This window comes from Pundamilia nyererei, unplaced genomic scaffold, assembly GCF_000239375.1.
Source record: "Pundamilia nyererei isolate P.nyererei 1_Seehausen unplaced genomic scaffold, PunNye1.0 scaffold00169, whole genome shotgun sequence".
NCBI lineage: Eukaryota > Metazoa > Chordata > Actinopteri > Cichliformes > Cichlidae > Pundamilia > Pundamilia nyererei.
The window spans coordinates 449,970-472,849 of NW_005187570.1; the positions used below are offsets into that span (position 1 = coordinate 449,970).

At 40.1% G+C, this 22,880-nt stretch overlaps 2 protein-coding genes across 2 annotated transcripts in view; both read right to left on the reverse strand.

Moving 5' to 3' along the window:
• Window positions 1–2,790: 2,790 nt before the first annotated feature.
• On the reverse strand, window positions 2,791–8,193 carry lrif1 (ligand dependent nuclear receptor interacting factor 1). Its single transcript, XM_005745869.1, has 3 exons — window positions 7,864–8,193; window positions 5,303–6,749; window positions 2,791–4,005 (listed from the first exon to the last, which is right to left on the reverse strand). The coding sequence occupies exons 1-3, from the start codon at window positions 7,878–7,880 to the stop codon at window positions 3,079–3,081; spliced, it is 2,391 nt and encodes a 796-aa protein (XP_005745926.1). The 5' UTR covers window positions 7,881–8,193; the 3' UTR covers window positions 2,791–3,078.
• A 1,306-nt stretch (window positions 8,194–9,499) lies between these two features.
• Window positions 9,500–22,880, reverse strand: part of renbp (renin binding protein) — a 21,588-nt gene continuing 8,207 nt past the window's right edge. The window contains exons 5-11 of the mRNA XM_005745870.1: window positions 19,234–19,412; window positions 17,844–18,071; window positions 17,644–17,725; window positions 17,316–17,491; window positions 17,058–17,189; window positions 13,422–13,509; window positions 9,500–10,550 (exon numbers count right to left, since the gene is read on the reverse strand). Of these exons, the coding sequence (XP_005745927.1) occupies window positions 10,477–10,550; window positions 13,422–13,509; window positions 17,058–17,189; window positions 17,316–17,491; window positions 17,644–17,725; window positions 17,844–18,071; window positions 19,234–19,412 (959 nt within the window). The 3' untranslated portion in view covers window positions 9,500–10,476. The remainder of the gene's footprint in view (window positions 10,551–13,421; window positions 13,510–17,057; window positions 17,190–17,315; window positions 17,492–17,643; window positions 17,726–17,843; window positions 18,072–19,233; window positions 19,413–22,880) is intronic.

Below are 22,880 nucleotides of genomic sequence, written 5' to 3' on the forward strand. Positions count from 1 at the left end.
CTTACACTGTCTGTCATGATTCAGTACATGTTAGGCTGTGTTTGGAAAACAAATGAAAACATTATAAGTAATGTTTAGGATGCAGCTTACAAGCTGAAGTGGAACAGAGTGATTTAATCTATTATTCAAAAGTGAAGAATTAAGGTTTACAAACAAAAAAGTGCATCACTGAGCAGATACATGCTATTGTATTGTTCTACACAGCACAAGGTAAACCATAGCAAACTTAACTATAAAACATATAACCCTGTTTACAAAAATATTGTGATTCAGTTTAAAAATGTAAATTAAATAATACAGTATTCAATTAAAACCTTTGTGTAACTATAAATAGCAGAAAGACAACGATTCAAATATTGAAACAGTTTTGTAAGAAAATAAATATTCATTTAAAATGTTTAATTAATGACAGCAACAGTTTCCCATTGTGTTGCATAACCACTTTTTTAAAAAACCCCTTTATTTCACCTTCATTTTAGGTTGGAAATACTGCCCCCATCACATGACCTGAAGAAGCCTCAGAGGTGAAACATCTTCACAAACCTAATGGAGTCCAGTTATCTCCTTGTATGTAAAGAGACACTTACTGGCAGGAACTGATGGAAAAACCAGGAATTTAGTAAAACTGCTGATTCAATCTGCGATAAGTCTGGAAACCATTACATGAAACCTTTCTGCACATCATTCATCAATAATGAATAACATAGACTCATTAATGCATTAATGAGATATGTAAATTACTACACCATTATAGGTTGCTAGCTTTTTATCTGTGCGTACTAACAATCGTCATGGAGCTCTGTAAATAAAGAATAGAGCAGCCATTAAAAACAAAGAAGAAAAAGAATTATAAGAACTAGATCAGTTATCTCTTTGGTTACCTTTTTTGAAAAAAACACAATTTCTCAGTTTTAGCATTTGATGTAAACTTTAAAATAATCTTATCAATAAAAAGTTATAGTTTATGACCTGTTTTTGAACTTCCACAACAGTTTTTGGAAACAGAGTTTGTTTTCAGTTTAATGGTTGTCAGAAAAAAACAAGAAACCTGACCAGTAAGAAACATGTAAGCTGTAAGTGTGTTGGAAAAGACATAAACTGGGTGCCACTTTAGCTCAGTGGGTAAGCAGAGGAATGAATGGGTGAAAAAGACAAGTTGTTTGAGTATGCTATATAAGAACCAGTCCATTTACCATTCACCGTGCAGGTGACCACATGACAAGAGTGAAGCAGCTGGCTTTGACTCTGACATCTGGTGTCTCTCTCTTATTCTGGTGTCTGTTTCTTTTATTCTCTATCCATAGCTTGTGACCATGGGTGAGGGTACAGACACGGATCAACTGATAAACAAACTAGTACACATTAGTGATGGGACGTTCTGTATCGAGGCTTCGAAGCGTGTGTCGAGTAATGGAGGGGGCGTTTCCGCGAAGCGCGTATCGAGGCTTGCTTCATTTATGGGAGGAGCTGAAAATGATGACGTCCGAAGCCTCGCTGCCCGGCTGTACCACGTGACTGGTTCAGGAAGCGGTTCGAACTTTGCCGCAAATAATCATTTTCCATACTGCCAGCATAAATATACACAGTATACTGCCATCACTACAATATAGATGTTTTACACACTCCTTTTGTTGTTGACATTTACAGGCTGTGTGCAAAATGCCACACTCTTCAAATTCATGCCAACTAATATTTTTACGTCCAGTAGGTGTCCTGCTAGAGCAAATGAAGCTTCAAGAAGCTTCGCGTTGGGGTGAACCAATTGGATGAAAAGCTTCAGTGCTTCATGAGGCTTCATCTGCCCATCACTAGTACACATCACTGCAGATCCTGTCCTAGTTTGTCTATCAGTCTCCTGCTCCCCTCTCTCAGGGAAAAATTTCCCTGAGATACTTGATACCACTTAGGGCAGGGGTGTAGAACTCCAGGCCTCCAGCACCAGTGTCCTGCAGGTTTTAGATAGCACTCTGGGTCAACACACCTGAATCAAATGATAAGTTCATTACCAGGCTTCTGGAAAACTTTCAAGACATGTTGAGGAGGTCATTAAGCAATTTAAATCAGCTGTGTTGGATCAAGGACACATCTAAAACCTGCAGGACGCTGGCCCTTGAGGCCTGGAGTTCGACACCTGTGACTTAGAGTAACAATTCATCCAGCAGAACACCATAGCTTCAGATTTGGAAATTCTAGTTCTTCTTAATACGGCTTGAATTTTGTCTGTGAATCGCTCCAGTGGGAGCTGGAGGAAACTGCCTGATGGAGTCAACAGAAAGCAAAGAGGAGATCCTTAGGCCACCAAGATGGAAGACGTCCACCTTAGTGGCCCTAGCACCTGCCAGTTAAGCAACTTTCTTTTTTTTTTCTTTCTTTTATTTATAAGCTTTATTTTCATTTTTAAATTGGAAAACAGACAATCCAAACAAAGCGAACAAACAAACAAAAAAGCAATTTTCAATTAAGACTTAATTCCATTAACCCTGCAACACCTCCTGAGAACTGAGGAACCAAATATCTTTTTTTGTAATGTCCTGCATTTCTGGAGCTAAAAGTATCACCCAAACCGGTGTGATATCAATGGAAAGGTTGGTGTGACTTATTATGGTAGCCCAAATAAGTCAAAAGATATAGAGCAAAAACAAATGTCCATTAATGAGGGCATAAATGAATAGGCTGGTTCTCAGGAGGATATACATACATTTTTGTGAGTTTTTCCACATAAATGTGATCCTCTGCCTCTCAAAAAAGCAAACAATGCAAAATGTAGCAAATATGATACAAATGAAAACCGCTAAAAGCAAATTAATATTTTTTTTTCCTGAAGGTATTTCATGGTTCAGGATTTAAAGGGTAAAGTTTCATGTTTGTAAATACTCTGTGTGTAATGATATCACATCATAGCCTATTGGACAAGTAAAAACCCAGCATTGATGTATATGTGTGGTGGGCTCCATGGAACATAAACCCACTTTGAGTCTCAGAAAGTGAATGTGCATGAAGAGGTGCCATTTTTGAGTCCATTAATCGATGAACTTTATAAGGACACGTGTGTGTGCTAGAAATACTGGACATTTTCAATCAGCTCACTTTTCTCTTCATTAGTTGCAACGCTGCCTCTTTCTCTGTCAGGTAATCTTTGAGTCTTTTGATCCGTTCCTGTCTTTTTAGTTCATCACAGTCCGTGGACGTTGTTGACAAAATGTTACTATAGCCCACATGGGCGACACAGTTCTGCTTGTTTGTGACTTTTCCACAGCTCATCATTCCATCTTTTCGAGGAACCTTTGCTCTTCCCCCTTTTTTACTCACCTGCTCTGCTGTAAAGTCCCACTTGTCTAGCTCCTCTAGCCTTGCCCTGGACTTGACTGCAGGATCCAGAGTAGTGGGCATGCAACATGGACACACAGTGCGTTTCCTGGTCCGTCCTATTCTCCTTGTGTTTCTGCTGAGATCCAACCAAGTCTGAGTCTGAAGATGAGCATCTGCATACTGTGATTGTGAGATACTGCCTTCATTTGTGGTAGGGACATCCTCACCACCTGGTTCCAAACAATCTGTCTCTTGCTTACTTTTACAGTCACATGATGCTCTGTTGTGTGAACTTTGACCTGAAAAGAACTTCTGTTTCCAAGGAAAAGGAGGAGGTTTCTGGTCCAGTTTGACATGAGAGCATTTGAGAGCTCCAACACCTGTGTCAGGTGATGGTGGTAATTCCTTTCCAGTTTGTATTTTTACTCTCGGGATATCAGTATGACCACTGTTCATATTGGTTTCTTGTGAACTGCCACCTTCATATCGAAAAACATCTACCACTGGTTCCTCATTATCCTCCACTGACTTAATGGAGTCTATGTGCAGCGAATTTACAGGGACAGACTCAACTGATGGTTCATCAACCCTCTGAAGGCAAAGTTTAAGTTCAGCTGTTATCCCGAATATCTGCCTCAGCAGGTGGTCAGACAATTTGCGAGGCTTTGGTGCCACTGACTCAGGATTTGTAGAGCCCTGCAAATAGGGAAATGTAAAATAAAATACCATTATCACACATTAAGCAAATGATCCAAGTACATTTAGTAGCTGTTTATGGGAACTTTTACTAAGCGGTCCAAAGAGAGGTCACTGCAAGTGAAGGAGGCCATCATTATTAAAGAGATGGCTAAAACTCTAGTGGTCGAATCAACAATCTGATACATTCTTAAAAGAAGCAATGTACTAGCAACACCAAAGGTCTGAAAGACAACTAAAACAAATTCTTTCCATGACTGAGAAAAAACCCACTCACAACATGCAACACTGTGTTGGCTAGCAATGTCACCTCACAGGAAGAGATGACCTGAGGTTCCTGGTTTATGCTGCGGCCGTTGTGTGCTGTGTGCATGTTCCTTCCTCCCACCGTCCACAGACATGCATGTCAGGTTAATTGTTCGTTTTAGTTGTTGATTCTAAACTACCCATGAATGTGAGGTAGAGTGCTTGGAGTGTAAAAAAATAAAGCAATGCATTTAATGCATGGTTAAAAATGTGGCTTGTACTCTAAAGTCAAAATTGCTCTTAAAGAGGTTGGAATGTCATTGTCAAGGTCTACAAGGTCTTCAGAGGGTTTACAACAAGGTGCCACTGGTTACTTTTAAGAAGAGAAAGTCCAGAGTATATTTAGAAAACATCTGAAAAGAACCTGCTTAGGAAGATGCCACCTGTCAAACATGGTGGAGGCAATGCTAAAGCTAAAGTATGGTTGCCAGTGCTACCAGGTCATAGTATTTGCTGATCATGTGCCTGCTCAGAGACATAATGGGATGAATCTGAGCTGCACAGGGCTGTACACTCTGCTCAGATTCAGCCAAATGCTGTGAAGCTTAATAGGTAGCACGTTCCAGTGTAAACAAGTTAATGTAATACTGAAAGCTGAAAGTCTGCACTTTAATCACATGTTAATGAAAACTGACTACGGTGCTGTACAGAGACAAAATAAAAAAAAATTTTAAAAAAGGAAAATAAATCCACGTTTTTCTATCATCCACGCTTCAGAAAATACTCATTTTGTACATCACACAAGAAAACCGACAAGGTTAAGAGGTTGAACTTCCAAACGAACACTGGTGTGATCAGAAATACTCACCAGACAGAAAACAATTACAAACAAACTTGAATTATCCTTCAAAAAACATAGACCAAACCACAGATCTGTAATGATTAGCTGCAGACCTACGTGAAATGTTATATTATCTAGTCTACAATCACACCTTAAAAGCATTTTTATTAAAACACTAACAAGTCCCAGAAGCATCAGAACTAGCCTTACCTCAGTTATCTGACTGTCGCTCTCTGTTTCACAGCTGCTGCTGGCCTCTGTTGGACTTTTTGTTTTTGCATCAAGCTCTACGTCTTGCAGCTGCTGGGCAGAGGTGCTGTGAAGCACGTCTGAGCCACAAACACATGTTTCATTTCTATCTGACGTGTCCTGGCCGGCTTTTGCTCCTCTCAAAGCCATGTTTGAAGTTGTGCAGCGTGGTGAGCAGGACTCTGACTTGGGTGGAATATATGATACAAATATGACATTGTCTTCATCCAGATGAGAGACCGCAGGCACGTTAACTGCTTGTTGAGGTGACTCCTCATCGTCACATAGATCAATCACCTCATCTGACTCCCTTTGCGTTCTAACATCTCGACTTGTTACAGCTGACTGAAGAAACTGTTGTAAAGAAGAAGATGGTGGAAGAATGCTTTTGCTGAGTTCAGACGCTTTAGTTGTTGTTGTGGTCTTAGATAGCGGGGTGCACCGTTTAGCTACAAAGAACACCTTGCCATTGCACATGACCAAAGCATTTTCTTGCCCTTGTGCACCATTGTCCTGACTCAGCTGAGAGGCTGTTTTTCTGAAGGTGCTGAGCTGTGTGGAAGAATTTTCTCTCTGTGCGATTGCTTGAAGAATCTCTGAAGTTACAGACGGACAGTTAAGAGGTTTTATATTTGGACCTGATGAACAATCCACTTCTTCTATCACCCAGCGTGTGGGGCTGTCGGGCCTTTGTGAAACCTTTGGAATCAGTTTTAACTGTTGTGTTCTTTGCTTTGGGTGAAATCCATAAGAAGTCAGTGTTGATGCATTGGAAAACATTCGGACTGAGTGTGGAGCGGTGTCCGTTGGCAGAGTCCCGCCTTGATTTATAGTGGTGACAGGAGTAACATACACTACACTGGGTAATGCTGACCCTGAGGAGGAGCTGGCAGAAGAAGTAAAAATCTGTTTCTGGATAGCTGCAGGGAGTCTGCATGCTGGAACAGTCTGGACTTGTGCATTGGGGGGAATCTGAAGATACTGTCCTCTCGGGAGTGCAGGAGATTTCACAGTAACTGGGAGCGGATTAAGAAGTCTTACTGGCATTCCAGATTTTTCTTTAAAAATTTCCACTGACGGAACTTCAGCCATTAAATTACCAGTCTGCTGCTGCAGCGACTGGTTGTTGACTGAATGTACACGGTTGGACAAGACATTCATAACTGAAACCTGCTTCCTGATTATTTGCTGAGAGACAGAAGAACTCAAAGCTGTATCTGTGACCATGTTCACAGGTGCTGAGTTGATATTTATGGTAACAGCTTCCTGGGAAATTGGGTCCCTTTTAGTGTTACTTGTCTGTGGTTGGAAAAACTGTCTGTTCACCATTTGGACAGGAATCAGTTTCATGATGTTCTTTCCATCAGCTCCAATTGCAGGCATTGCCTGGTAGAAGACACCTCGGCCACTGAGAGAACAGAAGGAAGAACGGAATTAACACAAATATAAATATATGAATTTTATACAGTTATGACTTTATTATGTTGAACTCTAACACCTCCAAACAGTACAGATCTAAACCTTTACCAGAGTGGCAGAGAGTCCACTTATCTGATTTCCTTTGTTGAATTTGTGATAGTTGCCTGCATTTCTAAGCCAATATTAGTTGTATTACTCGCTCTTGTTGCTCAGAGTGGATGGAAGGCTTTAAGCAGGCACTCGGGAGCATACGTAGGTGTCACATGCATTTAAGAAGAAATTCATCCCCACTCTTTTACAAAGAAGTTATTCCACCAGCATAATTAGAGGCAACGGAGTATCTGATGCTGTATTTTTTTTTTTTCTATTGGAAAAATAAAATGAGGTACATCATTATTGTACTATTTTTACTGTTTTCCCAAAATTCTTAATTTTTGCTTTACTCCTAATAACTGGGAAGAGCTGTTTTTACTGCAATGGGAGATCAATTATATTTCTTTTAATAATCAAGGGGTAACACTTTATAACATGACCCGCGAATAAGGCGCAAGTACCCAGTATTTAGGTGTCATTTGCAGGTAACAAGTTATTGTATGTTATTTTATTATTGTTTCCTGTACAAAACGTGTTACACGGAAATACAGGATACTTGCGGTCTAACAATGTAATTATTTTATAGTTTCCTGCAAAAACCTGACTCGGTACACGAAACTGCATGTAAGTACAGGGTACTTGTGCCTTATTCGCGGTTACCATCAAGGGTACATTACAACTGACGAGGTGTGCAGTACACAAAGGTACAAATATTTAAATACTGTTTCAAACAAGTTAATAAGAACTTTAAAACTTTAATGTGGGACTATATGAATGACAGATCGATCTCATATTTTGTAAGATTAGCTCATTGCAATTAATAATAATGATTAGAATATTTATACTTAGTATTAATAGATGGGATTAGATACTAAATATAACAGCAAACTGAGCCAGCCTATGATTTCTTATTCGGACCCATCATTAGTGTTGTCATGACTCCCGTTATGTTTAAAAGCACAAATCATCAATAAGGGACTGGGAGGCATTGAGCCATCAAACCGCAGTACCTGTAAATCGTATCCATCTGTCCTCTGGTGAAAAGACGAACGCTGGAATGTAATTTTTAGCTGCCGTAACGAAAAATGACTAAATTAAATGCATAATTATTGGTGTGAGCTCCGTTTACACGATAGCTATAAGTTACTGGTAACGTCCAAACACCATCGTAGCCTCAGCGCTTGAAAGCTAGCCTTGGTCCAAATGTGTAATCGCCGCTATTAACCTCCGAATACTCTCGTTTAATTGCCATTAAAAATGTTTTGACTGCACATTTTTCTCCCTGGTGCCTTTCATCAATGGATGTAATAAGTTGGAATCTCGTTTCCATCATTTCAGCCCTTCTGTCACATTATTTCCGGTTTGTTACGAGGTTGTGTTCAACGTAGCAAGCCATTTTAAAGTTTGTGTTGATTGTGTTTGTTTGTTTTAATCGCAGACTCTGACTTTAGGTTGAATATAGTGGTGTTCTGTCGTGTTTTAGCAGGGTTCATTATTCTTATTATTTACTATTATTTATTTTTCACGCAACACAAGACGAGTTAAATATTGTTAGCCTTTGTGGCTTTTGAACTCTCCCTTTTTACCAACTTCCGCTTGGCCACTTCCGGTTCCGTTTTGTGATACGCATATTTATTTATATATTTTCTTATATATCAAGTGTGTCTGATATTTAGATAACCTGTCATGAAGATGCACATTTCTGAACATGACAAATGGTGGAGATGGGCTCTGTCTCCTTTAAACATGACACCCAATGTTGTCAGTGGGTTTTGGGATTGATGTTAATTGCAGTGTTCATTTTGGTAAACCATATCACCCCATGACAAATTTATAAATACACTGACACAAGTAGTGGGGAAAAATAGACAAGGAAATCTAAAAATGGAGGAACACAGGGTGCTCCAGCAACAGAGTAGAAAATCAAAGTTATGATGCAGGACAACCAGATCAAGCTTGAACTTCACTGCTTAAAAAAAAAAAAAAGAAAAAAAGAAAAGGAAAGAAACTCCTAAATCAATGTCGGATCTTTATGAGTAAAATATTCAGCTGTTTTTGCTGATGTCAGTCAGCATTGTTAATATGGAAATCTAGTGAACTATATTCATGTTTTTGTGTCATCGTGAAGTTATATAACAATTTTTAAAAATGCTGTTCTAAAGAGCTCAAAGTAAAAAGCTTGTGACCCCCAGTGACTAACATTTTGCTTTAAAGTTTGGAGATGATCTAATGGAAACTAACACTTATCCTAATTGACCTGTTTCTTTACATTTTGTTTTTTAAGATCAACTTTGACCTTGGGAACTAATGATGAAGATCAAGGTCAAATGCCAACCTAGGTACTCATGTGCCCCAAAGTCTAGTATGTTGTTGTTGTTGGAAAACAATCCATAAAAATTATGAAGAACAACATTTTTACAGATTTTCACATTTGTTTGACCTTGACCTGAGTCAAACCAGCCCCACCTGTCTACCTTCACACAAAATCGAAAAATGAACAGTGGATGCTAGACTGCTAACAGACAAAGGTTAGATTCTAATAATTATTTGTTAATTAGAAACATATCCGCTTTCTAGGAACATTGGCTCATCATCTGTCATTTGTTTCCATTACATTTCAACTAGTAATAATAATGATAACTCAGCTGAATGAAAGCATCTGCATCAGCAGCTTTATTATTTTAGTATACAATTTATTTCCTGACATGTATAGATCACATAGAACAGTAGTAAAATAACATTTTAAAAGGCCTGAAGGTTCCAGTTTAAAAATCCATATTTTCTGTAAAAATATGAGCATAAAAACATATGTCTATATGTCTTAGCCCTGTGAAAGATTAGTGACCTGTCCTAGGCTTACCCTCCCTCTCCTGTGACCACTGGGATTGGATGAGAGGAAGAAAATTGGATGGATGGATGGATGTACTACCAGCTGTTGTACATCTGTGGAGTGCTTTGTGGGAAATTCAGTAAATTATGAGGTGTAAATACCAAGTGTGAAGCACAGGTTTTGCACAGGGGAGTTAAATACAAATCTCATCCACATTTTTGCAAAACTTCAACTGTGGTGAAAAATTATCTGATGCAAATAAGGGCAAACTTACTGACGCCCCTTGAGCCTGTGATGTATTGTTGCTGCACTGCTGTGCCTGTGACATCACTGGTGATAGCTGCTGTACAGCTACTGAAAAAAAACATTGTTGGACCGAAGAAAGCAAAATTAACTTGTACCAGAATGATGGGAAGGAACCGCTTATGATCTGAAGCATTACAGATCACCTGCGCGAGCTGCCATTGGAACTGGGTCACTACTCTACCCAGATTCAGTCAAACGAACCATTTATTTACTTTCAAACATTGAATTAAAGCTGAAGGTCTTCAATGAAACATGAATGAATGAATGATTGGAAATGTATATCTCAAGGTTAATGTGTTCTTTTTTTATTCCCACCCTTAGCATTGGGTATTTTAGAAACCCCTACAAAGGTAAGATTTTAACTGAAACCTGGATGAATGCACAAAGAATCAGACAATTTTGCTTTATAATTTGATTATTCGTGATTCGAAGTAATGCACAAGTTCAATCCCTGACATGAATCCCTTTATCATTCATGTCAGAATCTTCAGTCCTTGTTTTCCAGCAAGTCATCCAGAATGCGCTCACACATGTACAGGCAACGAGGCACGTGGAAGAACCCTGAGGAACAGACGAAACAGCTACTTTACCATTATGTTAAAACAGAAAAGTTTTTCACAATAAAATGATTGTTGGGATTTTAAAACAATTGATGCAGCTAAAACACAGAAGAAAGACTCTTTCATGCTGATAGATGACAAATGAAAAAAACTTGTTTGGTTTGGTTTCCATGTGCTACTAGGCCAGCTTCAGTGCTGCTTGGCATTAATTTTCCAAGTTTCTAGAACTCTGTTGGAGGAATTAGTACTAATCTTTCAAGGTATTTCATCTGATGATTTGTGGAGACCAAACATCTTAGTCCAGTATCTCTCGAAGCATTCAGCTGGGGTGAGGTCTAAGGTCTGAATGGTTTGATAAGTATGAAAATAATGCAATTTGTATGCAATGGCTTTCACAGGGAGCAATGGAGAAGCGCAGCATCAAGGTGATGATTCAGAACAACCTTGTGTTCATTTATAGTGATCCTTTCCTCTAAAGAGATCATTGGAACCAAACCATCCATTCTCTTCTGCTTATCCAATTCAGGTTTGCAGTGCGAGAGGCGGGTTACACCCTGGACAGGTTGCTAGTCTGTCGCACTAACTGCATGTTTTTGGACCGTGGGAGCAGGGCAGAGTACCTGGAGAGAACCCACGCAAACATGGGGAGAACATGCAAAGCCCACACAGAAAGATCCCGGCCTGATGGTGGAATTAAACTCAGGACCTTGTTGCTGTGAGGACACAGTGTGAACCACTATTCCACTGTGCTGCCTTTGGAATCAAATCATTGTACAGGGTGGGCCATTTATATGGATACATCGTAATAAAATGGGAATGGTTGGTGATATTGAAGTCCTGTTTGTGGCACATTAGTATATGAGGGGGCAAACTCCTCAAGATGGGTGGTGACCATGGTGGCCATTTAGAAGTCGGCCATCTTGGATACAACTTTTGTTTTTTCAATAGGAAGAGGGCCATGTGACACAAAACAATGGTGTGCTTGGTTTCAACGTAACTTTATTCTTTCATGAGTTATTTACAAGTTTCTCTTTGTTCACAGCCATTGACATGTCGAAGAGGTTAACACGTGAGGAGCGGATCGAAATTGTGTTGATATCTGGTGAACGCAGTAGCCGGGTCATTGCAGCAGATTTCAATGCAGATTTCAACGAGACCAACCATCTCCCATGCTACAGTTAGCAAACTGCTTGCTAAGTTTCGTGAAACTGGTTCAGAGTTGGATTTGCCAAAATGTAGACGTAAGAAAACTGTCACTAATGAAGAAACATCAGTGGCTGTCCTAGCTTCATTCAGCAAGAGCCCACAGCGTAGCACTCGCTACATGTCACTGGAGAGTGGCATTAGTCGAACATCCCTTCGGCGGATATTAGCTACTCACAAATGGCACCCTTACAAACTCCAGCTACTGCAGCATCTCAACGAGGATGACCCAGATCGGTGCACAGAATTTGCAGAATGGGCAAAACAAAAATTGGAACAGGACCCTCAGTTCACGCAGAAGATTTTGTTCAGTGATGAGGCAAACTTTTATGTGAATGGTGAAGTTAACAAACAAAACCACCGCTATTGGTCTGACACTAACCCACATTGGATGGATCCCTCCAAGACTGTTGGAACAACAAAAGTGATGGTTTGGTGTGGTATATGGGGTACAACGATAGTGGGTCCATTCTTCATCAATGGAAACCTCAAGGCCACTGGATATTTGAAATTGCTACATGATGATGTGTTTCCCTCTTTATACACTGAAGCTGGCACGTTCCCTGAGATTTTCCAGCAAGATGGTGCACCACCACATTATGGGTGCCAGGTCCGAGTATTCCTAGATGAACAGTTTCCTGGAAAGTGGATTGGTCGTCGTGGGCCAGTTGAATGGCCCCCAAGGTCTCCCGATCTGACCCCCTTAGACTTTTATCTTTGGGGTCATCTGAAGGCAATTGTCTATGGTGTGAAGATACGAGATGTGCAGCACCTGAAACTACAGATACTGGATGCCTGTGCTGGCATTTCTCCTGCGGTGTTGCTATCAGTGTGTGAAGAGTGGGAGAAGAGGGTTGCATTGACAATCCAACACAACTGGCAGCACATTGAACACATTTTATAAGTGTCAGAAACTTGTAAATAACTCATGAAAGAATAAAGTTACGTTGAAACCAAGCACACTATTGTTTTTCTTGTGACATTACCAATAAGTTTGTGTCACATGGCCCTCTTCCTATTGGGGGAAAAAAAACAAAGGTTGTATCCAAGATGGCCGACTTCTAAATGGCCACCATGGTCACCACCCATCTTGAGTTTGCCCTCTCACATATACTAATGTGCCACAAACAGGACTTTAATATCACCAACCATTCCCATGTTTTTACGGTGTATCCATATAAATGGCCCACCCTGTAGAAATGCCACTCATTTCACAGCAGAAACGATGGATCCCATAACTACTAGGGACAAAATTCAGGTTTTTTTTTTTTTCCTTGTGTTTGTCATGCCATGTGGTAATGGCTGCAAGCAGATGCTGATAAAAATTCATTTGGCTTCCATCACATAACTGTTATTGTCTCACAGCTTACCCAGAGACAGTCAGAATTAATAGACATGCCCAGCACCATCATTACATCCGTGTCAAATTATTAAACATTACAGAAATATGTGTTCCACTTTATACATTCTCCCTCATTTTTTTACAACCTGGGGCCTAAAATATGCAGCACTCAACATCTTCACTGAAATTTGAGTGCAGATCAAGGAGTGTTGTGCAGGTAACTAAAACATACAAAGCCCATTTTACAAGTTACTCTACATTCTCCTGTCATTTATTTCCCTCATTTCAGAACTTCCTGCTGTTGCTACATCTTAACTATGCTCTTACCTTTAAAGGGACCGCCTTTAAAATCCAGTGCTACTTTCCCTTCTTGTGTCAAATAGCCAAACCACTCACCATTCTCAGCATCAGGAAACTGGAAACAGAAACACGCACGATCACCCAGCGTTACATTCTTTAAAGTTCTCTCTTTGACATAATCAACAACGGTCAAAGAGCCTTAAATTAGCCTTTTACACTTGAAAAGTCATAGTTCAGCACTATTTAAGCTGGGATATGGTTAGTTTAGTATTGCATAAAGACTGAAAGCAGGGAAAACAATATCTTGGAGTCAAACTAAAATGGATTTTAAAAATAAAACTGAGCAGCTGGAGACCTTAATAACCCTGGAATAATATTTGTTGGATCAGAATATGCTGAATGCAAACAAATATTTCCTAATAAACCTTCCATAACAAGGCGATCCGAGGTCAATTATTAATTGTAATCTGGTCTAATCTAATAATGAAACTCCAAACATGACTGTCCTTTATAAATTCCCCTTCATATTTCCTTCATGAAATTTTCCATCAAAGTCAGAGAAAGATGTGAGGGACAGTTTTTTAAGGACAAAGGAAAAGAGAAGTTCAGTGTGAACTCATACTAGACTCCATAATAATGTGACTTGTGTCTGCTGTGGTGAAACTAGTGTCGAAAGATGAGCTAATTTGATACTTTGTGAAAAACAGGATAGTCATTTTAAATAAACAGGAGTACACATATAGCCTTTAAAGTAAAATGAAATGGTTATCACAGTGAGACGAGTTTCTGCTCATGTCCAATCACATTTTCTTTTCCTGCTGGTAAATCTGACCCTGTGTAACTCCTGGCATTTGTGAGGATTTCAGTAACTGGAGTCAAATGAAAAAACACAATAATCCTAAAGCCTGCAATTTAGAAATAGACAAAAAAATGCAAACTGAATTATTATAAATGTAAATTCTTTTTAATATAACTCGTAATCTTCATTTATGCAGTATTTATACATATCTCTCCATCTACAACATCAACATAACCTCGTCATAGCCAGTCAATCTTGTTTTCTGCATTTTCTAACACTCTGTTTCAAGTAAGTTAAGCTCCGCCCAGCTAGGCTGTGGTTGGGGGGGTTGGGCTCCAGTTTCTCCATTCTTCATGCCTACTCTTCCTTATTTCATCACCTGCCTTACTTACGGACAGAATCCAGCGTTCAGCTGCTGCCCGATTGTCAGTGTCGGGGAGTAACGGAATACATGTACCGCCGTTACGTATTTAAAATACAAAATATGAGTAACTGTATTCCGTTACAGTTACCGTTTATAAGGGTGGTATTCAGAATACAGTTACTTTGTTGAAATAAATGGATTACACGGCTCTTTTTCTGTTTCATATATTAGACTATGCTCTCTCTATTTTTGGGGGGTAATTCCACGCCGGTGGAAACCCAAACAAAACACGCATTAAGAGGCTCTAATGCCTGTGTCTCAATCTTGCGGCCCATGACACCTCTACTTGCGGCCCGCAAAATGACGTGAAGAAATATTTTTGAAAAAAAATTCTCAAAAATTATTTAATAAGAGGGCAATAGGCAGAGTGTTACAGACATAGACCTAAAGAACGTAGCCTCATGGGCAGTGTAGTCCGTGCTGCAGGGAGAATGGACTGCCATACCCGTTATGTTCCTGAGAGCGAGGGAGGGAGAAAAAAAGAGAGTGGAAAAGTACGAGTTGTCACAGAGCAGAAACAGGAGATGGAAGCATGTAAATATAATAATAACCACTTCAGTCAAAAAGAGTGCCTGACGAGCCCAGTTGTAAGTAAGCTATTAAGACTCGACTGTACAATGTGTTCGTGTTTTTCTCCGAAACAATAAGTTCAGTTGGAGCAGCCTTTCAACGCCTCTGTCTCTTGCTAGCAAAGTTGACCCAGACAACAAAGTAAAGTAAAGCTAGATTTCGGCTACGAGCCTGACAGAGAACCTAACGTATTAGACAGAGGTCCCTTTATGGTTTTACGCCTTTACGGTTCGGAGCCGCGGACCTGTTTTATATACATGTGGAATAGTTTTCTATACGAGATCGCTGCAAAAAGTGCAGCCTTACCTAATGTCCACCCTACTGTTACTCATTTTATATTAAGATTTAAAAATCTAGTTGGTATTGGTGTGGAGAGTAACCTTCAGTAAAAGTAATAAATCACACAGCAATGTCAGTGCGCCCCAAGGTGGCTGTGGCTACAATGTAGCTGCCATCACCAGTGTGTGAATGTGTGCGTCAATGGGTGGATGACTGGATATGTAAAGCGCTTTGGGGTCCTTAGGGACTAGTAAAGCGCTATATAAATACAGGCCATTTACCATAAATCACACAGCAATAGGACATTCATGTAGTTGTAAAAAAATTGATAATATATTAAGTAATCCAAAGTATTCAGAATACGTTACTCTCATTGAGTAACGTAACGGAATACATTACAAAATACATTTTGGGGCATGTATTCTGTAATCTGTAGTGGAATACATTTTAAAAGTAACCTTCCCAACACTGCTGATTGTCATAGTACCTCGATTGGTAATGATTTAGAATCCTTTGCTTATTCCCTGAATTCATTTCATTACTTCCACTACAGTGGTGTTCCATAATGGCACCTCCTGTCTCTGAAACTGTTCGTGGGAGAGTTGGGTCAGTGCTGTAGAGTTCTGCTCCAGTGCTCCCTGGTCTTCACACGTACCTCGCTCTTTTTTTGGATGATCCTTCAAACTATTTGACCTTACTGGACTCCTCTGAGGTATGGCCTTGATCTAAGCAGAAGACTTCTTCCTGTCAAAGACTATAAAGACATATCCATTTGCTGACTGTAACACTAAAGGACCCGACATGGCTCAGGAATCTCACTTTCAGGTTTATTTGCTCACATTGGTTCAGCGATTGTTACTTCTTGCAGCTACTCCTATCCGGCCCAGCTGCTACTTAAATGCAGCAGCAAATCTCCTCTTTACCACCACAGCCAGTCTGCATCTCACTTACCTCCATGGTGTCAGAATTGTGAGCTGAAGCAGAAGAGGAGCCTGCCAACATTTGTACCACTTCTGCCCCTTTGTGAGAAGGAAGCGGGTCTCCAATTGGCGGCACTCCTCGCTACTACCAGAGGCTGCTTTCAAGCCTGTGTAGGGCCTCCGCCTGACCCTGATCTTCATCTAAGCCTGCAGCCCTGCTGAGATCAACCAAGCCCCAGGTCTTTGCAACCACCTCAAGGGTGAGTAAAAAAGAATTTTCTTCATGCTCACCCTGAGCCAGAAAAAAAACAACTCTTAACTGCCTTGTTCCATGGCCTGAACTGCTACAACTCCACCATTTAGGTCAGCCCAACCACCCAGACTGTTTACTGTTTCGTTTGGACTATATGGCTTTTTGTGTGTTTTTAGGTTTTGTTCCAAAACTTTACTCAACAAAAAAATCGTAGAGCCTTAAAGGTAAAAAGAGGAAGTTGCTGTTTCCTGCCTGCTTCCAGTCTTTAAACTAATCTCTGTAACATCAGGTAGTCGTTGATATTTCATATCAATAGGAAATTACTTATTTCTCAAAAATTTTAAATACTCAAAATATTTAATGACAAAAGCACAGAGTACTCTTGCTATGCCGTGTGGCCAGTGCCGTATCAACTCACATGGCTAAAAGTGTACTGGTAAACTTCTGAGAATATCTCCAGCAGCTCAGGCTTCCTGGTGTGACTGTAGGCCATGAGGAACGCAATGAGAGCCTCACAGTGTGGCCACCACAGCTTCATGCTCCACTCTAGCTGCTCAGACACAAAAGCAACATGGCTGATCATAAAGTGATGAATGCAAACTACTATTGAATGCAAATTGAAACAGAATTTTGTGTCTAATAAAAACATAATCATGTGTAGAGATGACAGGTTAACCTGTGTGGGGCAGTGACCATCCACATCCAGGAAGTAGAAGAGGCCACCGTGTTCTTTGTCCCAGCCATACTGATAAGGGAGCTCCACAAAGTTTCTGATGGCAGTTCTGTGTATTTCCTTGTCCCCGGACTGTGCACCGTACAGCATCAAGAACCAGCCTGCTTCCAAGGCATGGCCTGAGTCAGCACCAGTTATTAGTGGGAAGGACAAAAAAACATGGAAAATGATGAAGTGAGCAACTAAGGAGAGGACAAGAGTGTAATATCTGTTTCCACAGGGACGGACTTTGCTCATAGCCATCTGGGTCAGCAGGCTGTGGAGCATTTACCTGGATTCTGCAGTCGGCCCTGGCAACCCGGCAGTTCAGATCCATCCACTGACACGTTCTCTAAGATAGCTGTGCCAGCTCTCTGCATTAAAAGATGCAGAAGATGAGAAGGAAAAATAACTGTATTTATGAATAGAAGTTACTTGATAAAATATACAACTGTGACAGAAAAAGCAGCAGAGTGTTGTCTGTGTCCAAACCTGGATGTGCTTTAGGATCTGCTCTACACACCAGTTTCCCAGTTCTTTGTACTTCTGAGCAACTTCCTGTCCACGGCCTTCGGTTAACTGTTGCACCAGGCACATGAGCATCATGGGAACTGACAAACTGTTGATGGGAACCTCCCCGGGAAGTTGGGGCCGGCCCAGGCCTGAAGGGTCTACCTGAACCCAGTAAATTAGCTGTTCCATCATCTGCTCAGCTTCCAGCTGAAACACATAAGAGGGGTGAGAGATAATGTTGTAGAAATGGTAACATAGCTATAACTCAAATTCAAACACTCTGCTTCTGAGGTGGGCATGTTTTTTATGCCAATTGTATGATCAGAATGAATGTCAGAAGAAAACTCAACTTAACAATCACAAAAAAAATTAGTGTTTGGCAGATTATTTCTTTGTTGTAACAATGTTTATTGGCATTAAATCTTCTACTGCCGGAAAGTCGGTTTATTTCCCCTTAATTAATTCAATAAATTCCACCTTTACAGCAGCTGTATATGGTCTGGTATAAAGATCAAAGATAGCTAGTGAAACGTCTGCTTACAGTCTGCTGAATTCAATTCTGTAAGATTCTGACAAAGAGCATCAGGTCAGCTGATCACACAAAGAAACTACTGCAGCTCAAAAACAAAATTCAACTCAATTCAATTTTATTTATATAGCGCCAAATCACAACATAAGTCGCCTCAAGGTGAGTTGTGATTCTTTTTCCTACACTGAGCTACTACAATTGATTTTGAGATTCCTCTGAATCCCACTTTAAGCCCTGACTGCACTGGTTTTCCTGTTTAGATTCAATTCAGTTCAATTCAATAAAACTTTATTGATCTCAAAGGTTGACCCAGAAGGAAATTTGGGTAATCGGTGTGTGGAGTTAATGTCACCCTCTATAATGTAGGCAACAGAACAGTTGTTTTGGAAAATTCTCTTCCACTGATTAAAACTAAATACATTTATTAGAAGTTGTATTTAGATTTGAATAACATTTGTATTGTCATGTACTAATAGTGTTTTATTATCACAACAACATGGGTTGAGTTCACTTTGCATAGTAGCTTGTAGCAGAATTGTCCTTCAAAGAGCTACTTTTTAGGTTTTTATGTTTCAGAGCCTGATCTTTTTGACTTTTTACTTGATCCTTTACTGCATTTCTTTAACACAAGAAAAGGCACCCATGAAAAAAATGTCAAATACTAGTGTAATTAAATAAAAGTTTTTTTTTTTCGCATAGAATTTTTGGAAGACTTCTTTCCACTGCACTGATCAATAATAACTAGGAACAGAAATGTCAATAGGCTTAAGATAAGACAACTAAGAGAGGTGGCAAACATATGGTATAACTAAAGAAGATTACACTAACAGTTACATATACCTGCATATCCTTGTCACCAGTTAGCCTGCTCAGTTCATCCATAGCCATGATGTAGAAACACTCACTGAATATGGTTCTCTGAACTTTGAGCGCTTTACCATCTCTCGTCAGGCAGAAGGCACATTTCCACTGACCGCTGCTACTGGACACACGAGCAAACTTTCTCAGGAATGCTCCTCCTATGATTCAGACAGAACAACAGAACATTGGTATGAACCCACAGGAAGCTGTTCACTGATAGAGAAAATATAAAAGAATCATTCATTAAGATTTCAGAACATCTATTCTCAGACTTCAAAAACAACAAGAGTGAAATTGTGCAGAAAATCAGCGATATGAGTCACGGACCAGATCAGCCATCAATGGGGCTATGTGCCACCTGAAGCTGGCAGCAGGTGGCAGCACATCACCATCGGTTAGACCAGTGGTTCCCAAACTTTTTTTGCTGGGCCCCCCCTTTGTTTTACAAGAAAGATGCTATTTTACATGTAGTTGTTTTTTTCCTGTGTAATAATATTCAACATTTCTATTAATAAATTTTTTTTTAAAAAATGCCTCTGTGCAAAATGGGTTTAAAAACAAACAACTGTTGGATACCGTTTGTCCGTGATAGACAGGGGGAACAAATTACGGCAGGGTTAGCCTGATATTATTTGTATCCCACTGTAACTTTACTGTATAAAGAGCTAACATCTCCAAAATGTCAGGAGTAGTTAGTCATTACAAGAAGTGTTTGTGAACTAAAAATCAAGAATGTGGGATACTGTTTGTCCGTGATTTGAAGAGCCCGACGTTTGCTCCCAACGCAGGGGAAACAAATTCTGTCGGGGATACCTACTTTGGCACGACACCGGGCTGATTTGGCTTTCTCCTCTGCTACAATAAAACTTGCTTTCACAACAGCTTCACTTTGTGATTTTGGTCTGGTGAAAAACGTCTGCTGAAATGTCAGATTCTTCTTTAGCTCTTCTACCTTCTGTAGTTTATGCATTTAGGTTTTTCAACTAATCCTGATGTTTTGTCTCGTAGTGCCGTCTTAAATTAAATTCCTTAATTACAGCCACATTAGCTCCACTAATAAGACACACGGGTTTACCAGCAATGTCTGTTTAACCTATATTCAGTCACCCACTGGCACTGAAAGGCTCTGCTTTCAGAATCAACTTTTCTCTCCACCATTGTGAGCGGCTAGCTGCGCAATAACAGAAGTTTGACTTGATTGACGCGGGAATGTTCCCAGTTAGCCTAGCGTTCAGCAAGGAGGCTGCAGCGCTGCATTATGGGATCTGTTGTTTGTATATTATTAGCGCCTCATATCGCCGGGCCATGCATAACAATAATAATAAATCTATATAAAATTATCTCGCGGGCCGGATATAAATGTACGCTGGGCCGGATGTGGCCCGCAGGCCTTGACTTTGACACATGTGATCTACAGCAATGACATCATAATGTTATTAGGATTGGAAATGCGTAGTTGGATGGTGTTGAGACTAGTAGTTAAACATATGCCATTTTATGACCAGTAGTCAATGTAGTAAATTAGCTTAACAGCTGTAGGCCATATACTATCCTTTAGTTCTAATAGGTGTGCTATGTACGTAGTTTAGTCTCTATTATACTCTTGAATAAAAGAAACATAATCATTTGTAGTTCATTAGACAAAGTGTGCATTACTCTGTATCCTTGATCAGCTGTGAATGTCTGACACTGTTTTCTTGAGATGTTTTATTGCTGAATCATGTGAAGAAGGCTGTAAGAGGGAGACTAGGTGTCTGGGCAGAAGAGATAAAACCACATTCTTTACCCCCCTTCCTGCTTCACACTGAAAGACAGGGAGGCAAGGTCAGGAGCCAGCCTCGCTCAGAATTAGAAAAACATGTGAAGATGCAGCTTTTATGACAAAGAGGGGGGCTGTGACTAGCTATAAAAGTCTGTGAAAGTTGCTACCATTTTGAGACATGCTGTCGAACCTCTGCAAGCATCTCTCCCGTCCGGACGTTGTAATGCTCTGACTGTTGAATTGTATGGAAATAAATGATTGTTGATTGAGCATTTATACACCGAGTATTGTCCTTCCTTCAGCCCAAAGATTCAAAGAATTGGGAGATTTCAACAATGGTAACAAAGAACTGGGGGGATTGTACTACCAGAAGGCAACACTGCAGACATCGAAGATAGCTACCTTGGAATCCCACAGGCAAATGGGACCCATGAAGAAGCCGCTAGGAAAGCCACAACCACCAAATACATCCAGAGAGTAAGGTGTTCTGAGGAGTCAGCTGAACAGGAAGAACAAGATCCGGGCTATCAACAACTACGCAGTAACGGTCATCAGATACCCTGTTGGGATCATCAGCTGGCCAACGGAGGAGACAGAAGACACTGACATCAAGACAAGAAAACTCCTCTCCATGCATGGAAGGTTTTTAAGTCCAGCACCCTGAGCCTGCTATTCAGACTGTAACAACAAAGATCCAAGAGTATATCACAAAGACCCCCAACTGACCATGTGCTTAGTGAATATCTCAGACAGCTGAAATCCAAGAAAGAAGAGGAGCAAAAAGAGAAACCATCATGTAAAGACAGCCCCTGTAAGGCATGTACCACTGGCAGAAGAATTGGCTGATATCAATATACTACCAATGGTTTGACAATCATGACATCACAGGAACAAGCTCTAAGCACACGATCAGTAGAGTCACAGAGAAATTTCTGCCTGTATGTGCAACATACCTTTATTTACCAACATACCTGTAGTGCATTTATGCTCATGCTAGTGTGCTAAATCGGTTTAATTTTGTCCTTTCACAAAGTCCTAAACAGTGGCATCATCATACATCTGCTACACTACACTGTCATGATCCCGGGATCTGTGGATTTTCTTGTAGAATTTCATAAAGTGTGTTTAGCTTGTTTTATATTCTTTAATTCTAGTTTCTATTTTGACTCTTCTTGGGTTCTGTATTTTAGTGAATTAGATCTGGGTTGTAGCTCTGTTTACTCAGTTTTCTAGCCCTTTGTGATTCTCTCTGTGTCCCTTTGTATTTTGTGTTGCTTTGTGCTTTAGACTTTGTATTTACGTTTATGGATTTTTACAACTCATTAAACAGCTTGTCTCCTGAGTCAGCATTCGAGTCCTTAGCCTGCAAATAGTGACAATAACAAGCCAGATGGTCTCTCACTTCATCAGGTCAGAGGATGTGTTTTCCAAAAAGAATTTCAACTGATCTGAAATGAACAGTTTTCCACTTTTCCTCAGTCCATTTCAAATAATCTTTGGCCAAGAGAAGAAGGTAGCTTCCTCTTTGTGTTATAGAGCTTTAAACTTTAATCTTTAACTTTAATGAGGAAGTGTTCCCGATCCTATGCAGTGATTCCTGTGACAGAATCATGCCTAGTTTTACTGCAGTGCCACCTGAGGGTCCAAATATCACAGACATTCAACTCGGGAACAGAGATTTCTCAACATTAGCTGACTCTTTTGTTGATAAGGAACTATAGATGATGAGATATTTTTGCCATTTTACATTGAGGAACATTATTCTGGACTAATTTCACAATTTATCCGGTTGTTTAGTCTGACATCACTAGCCGTGTCTGGACCTAAACTCCGCTGCAGGTCCATATATCAAACGATCACTATG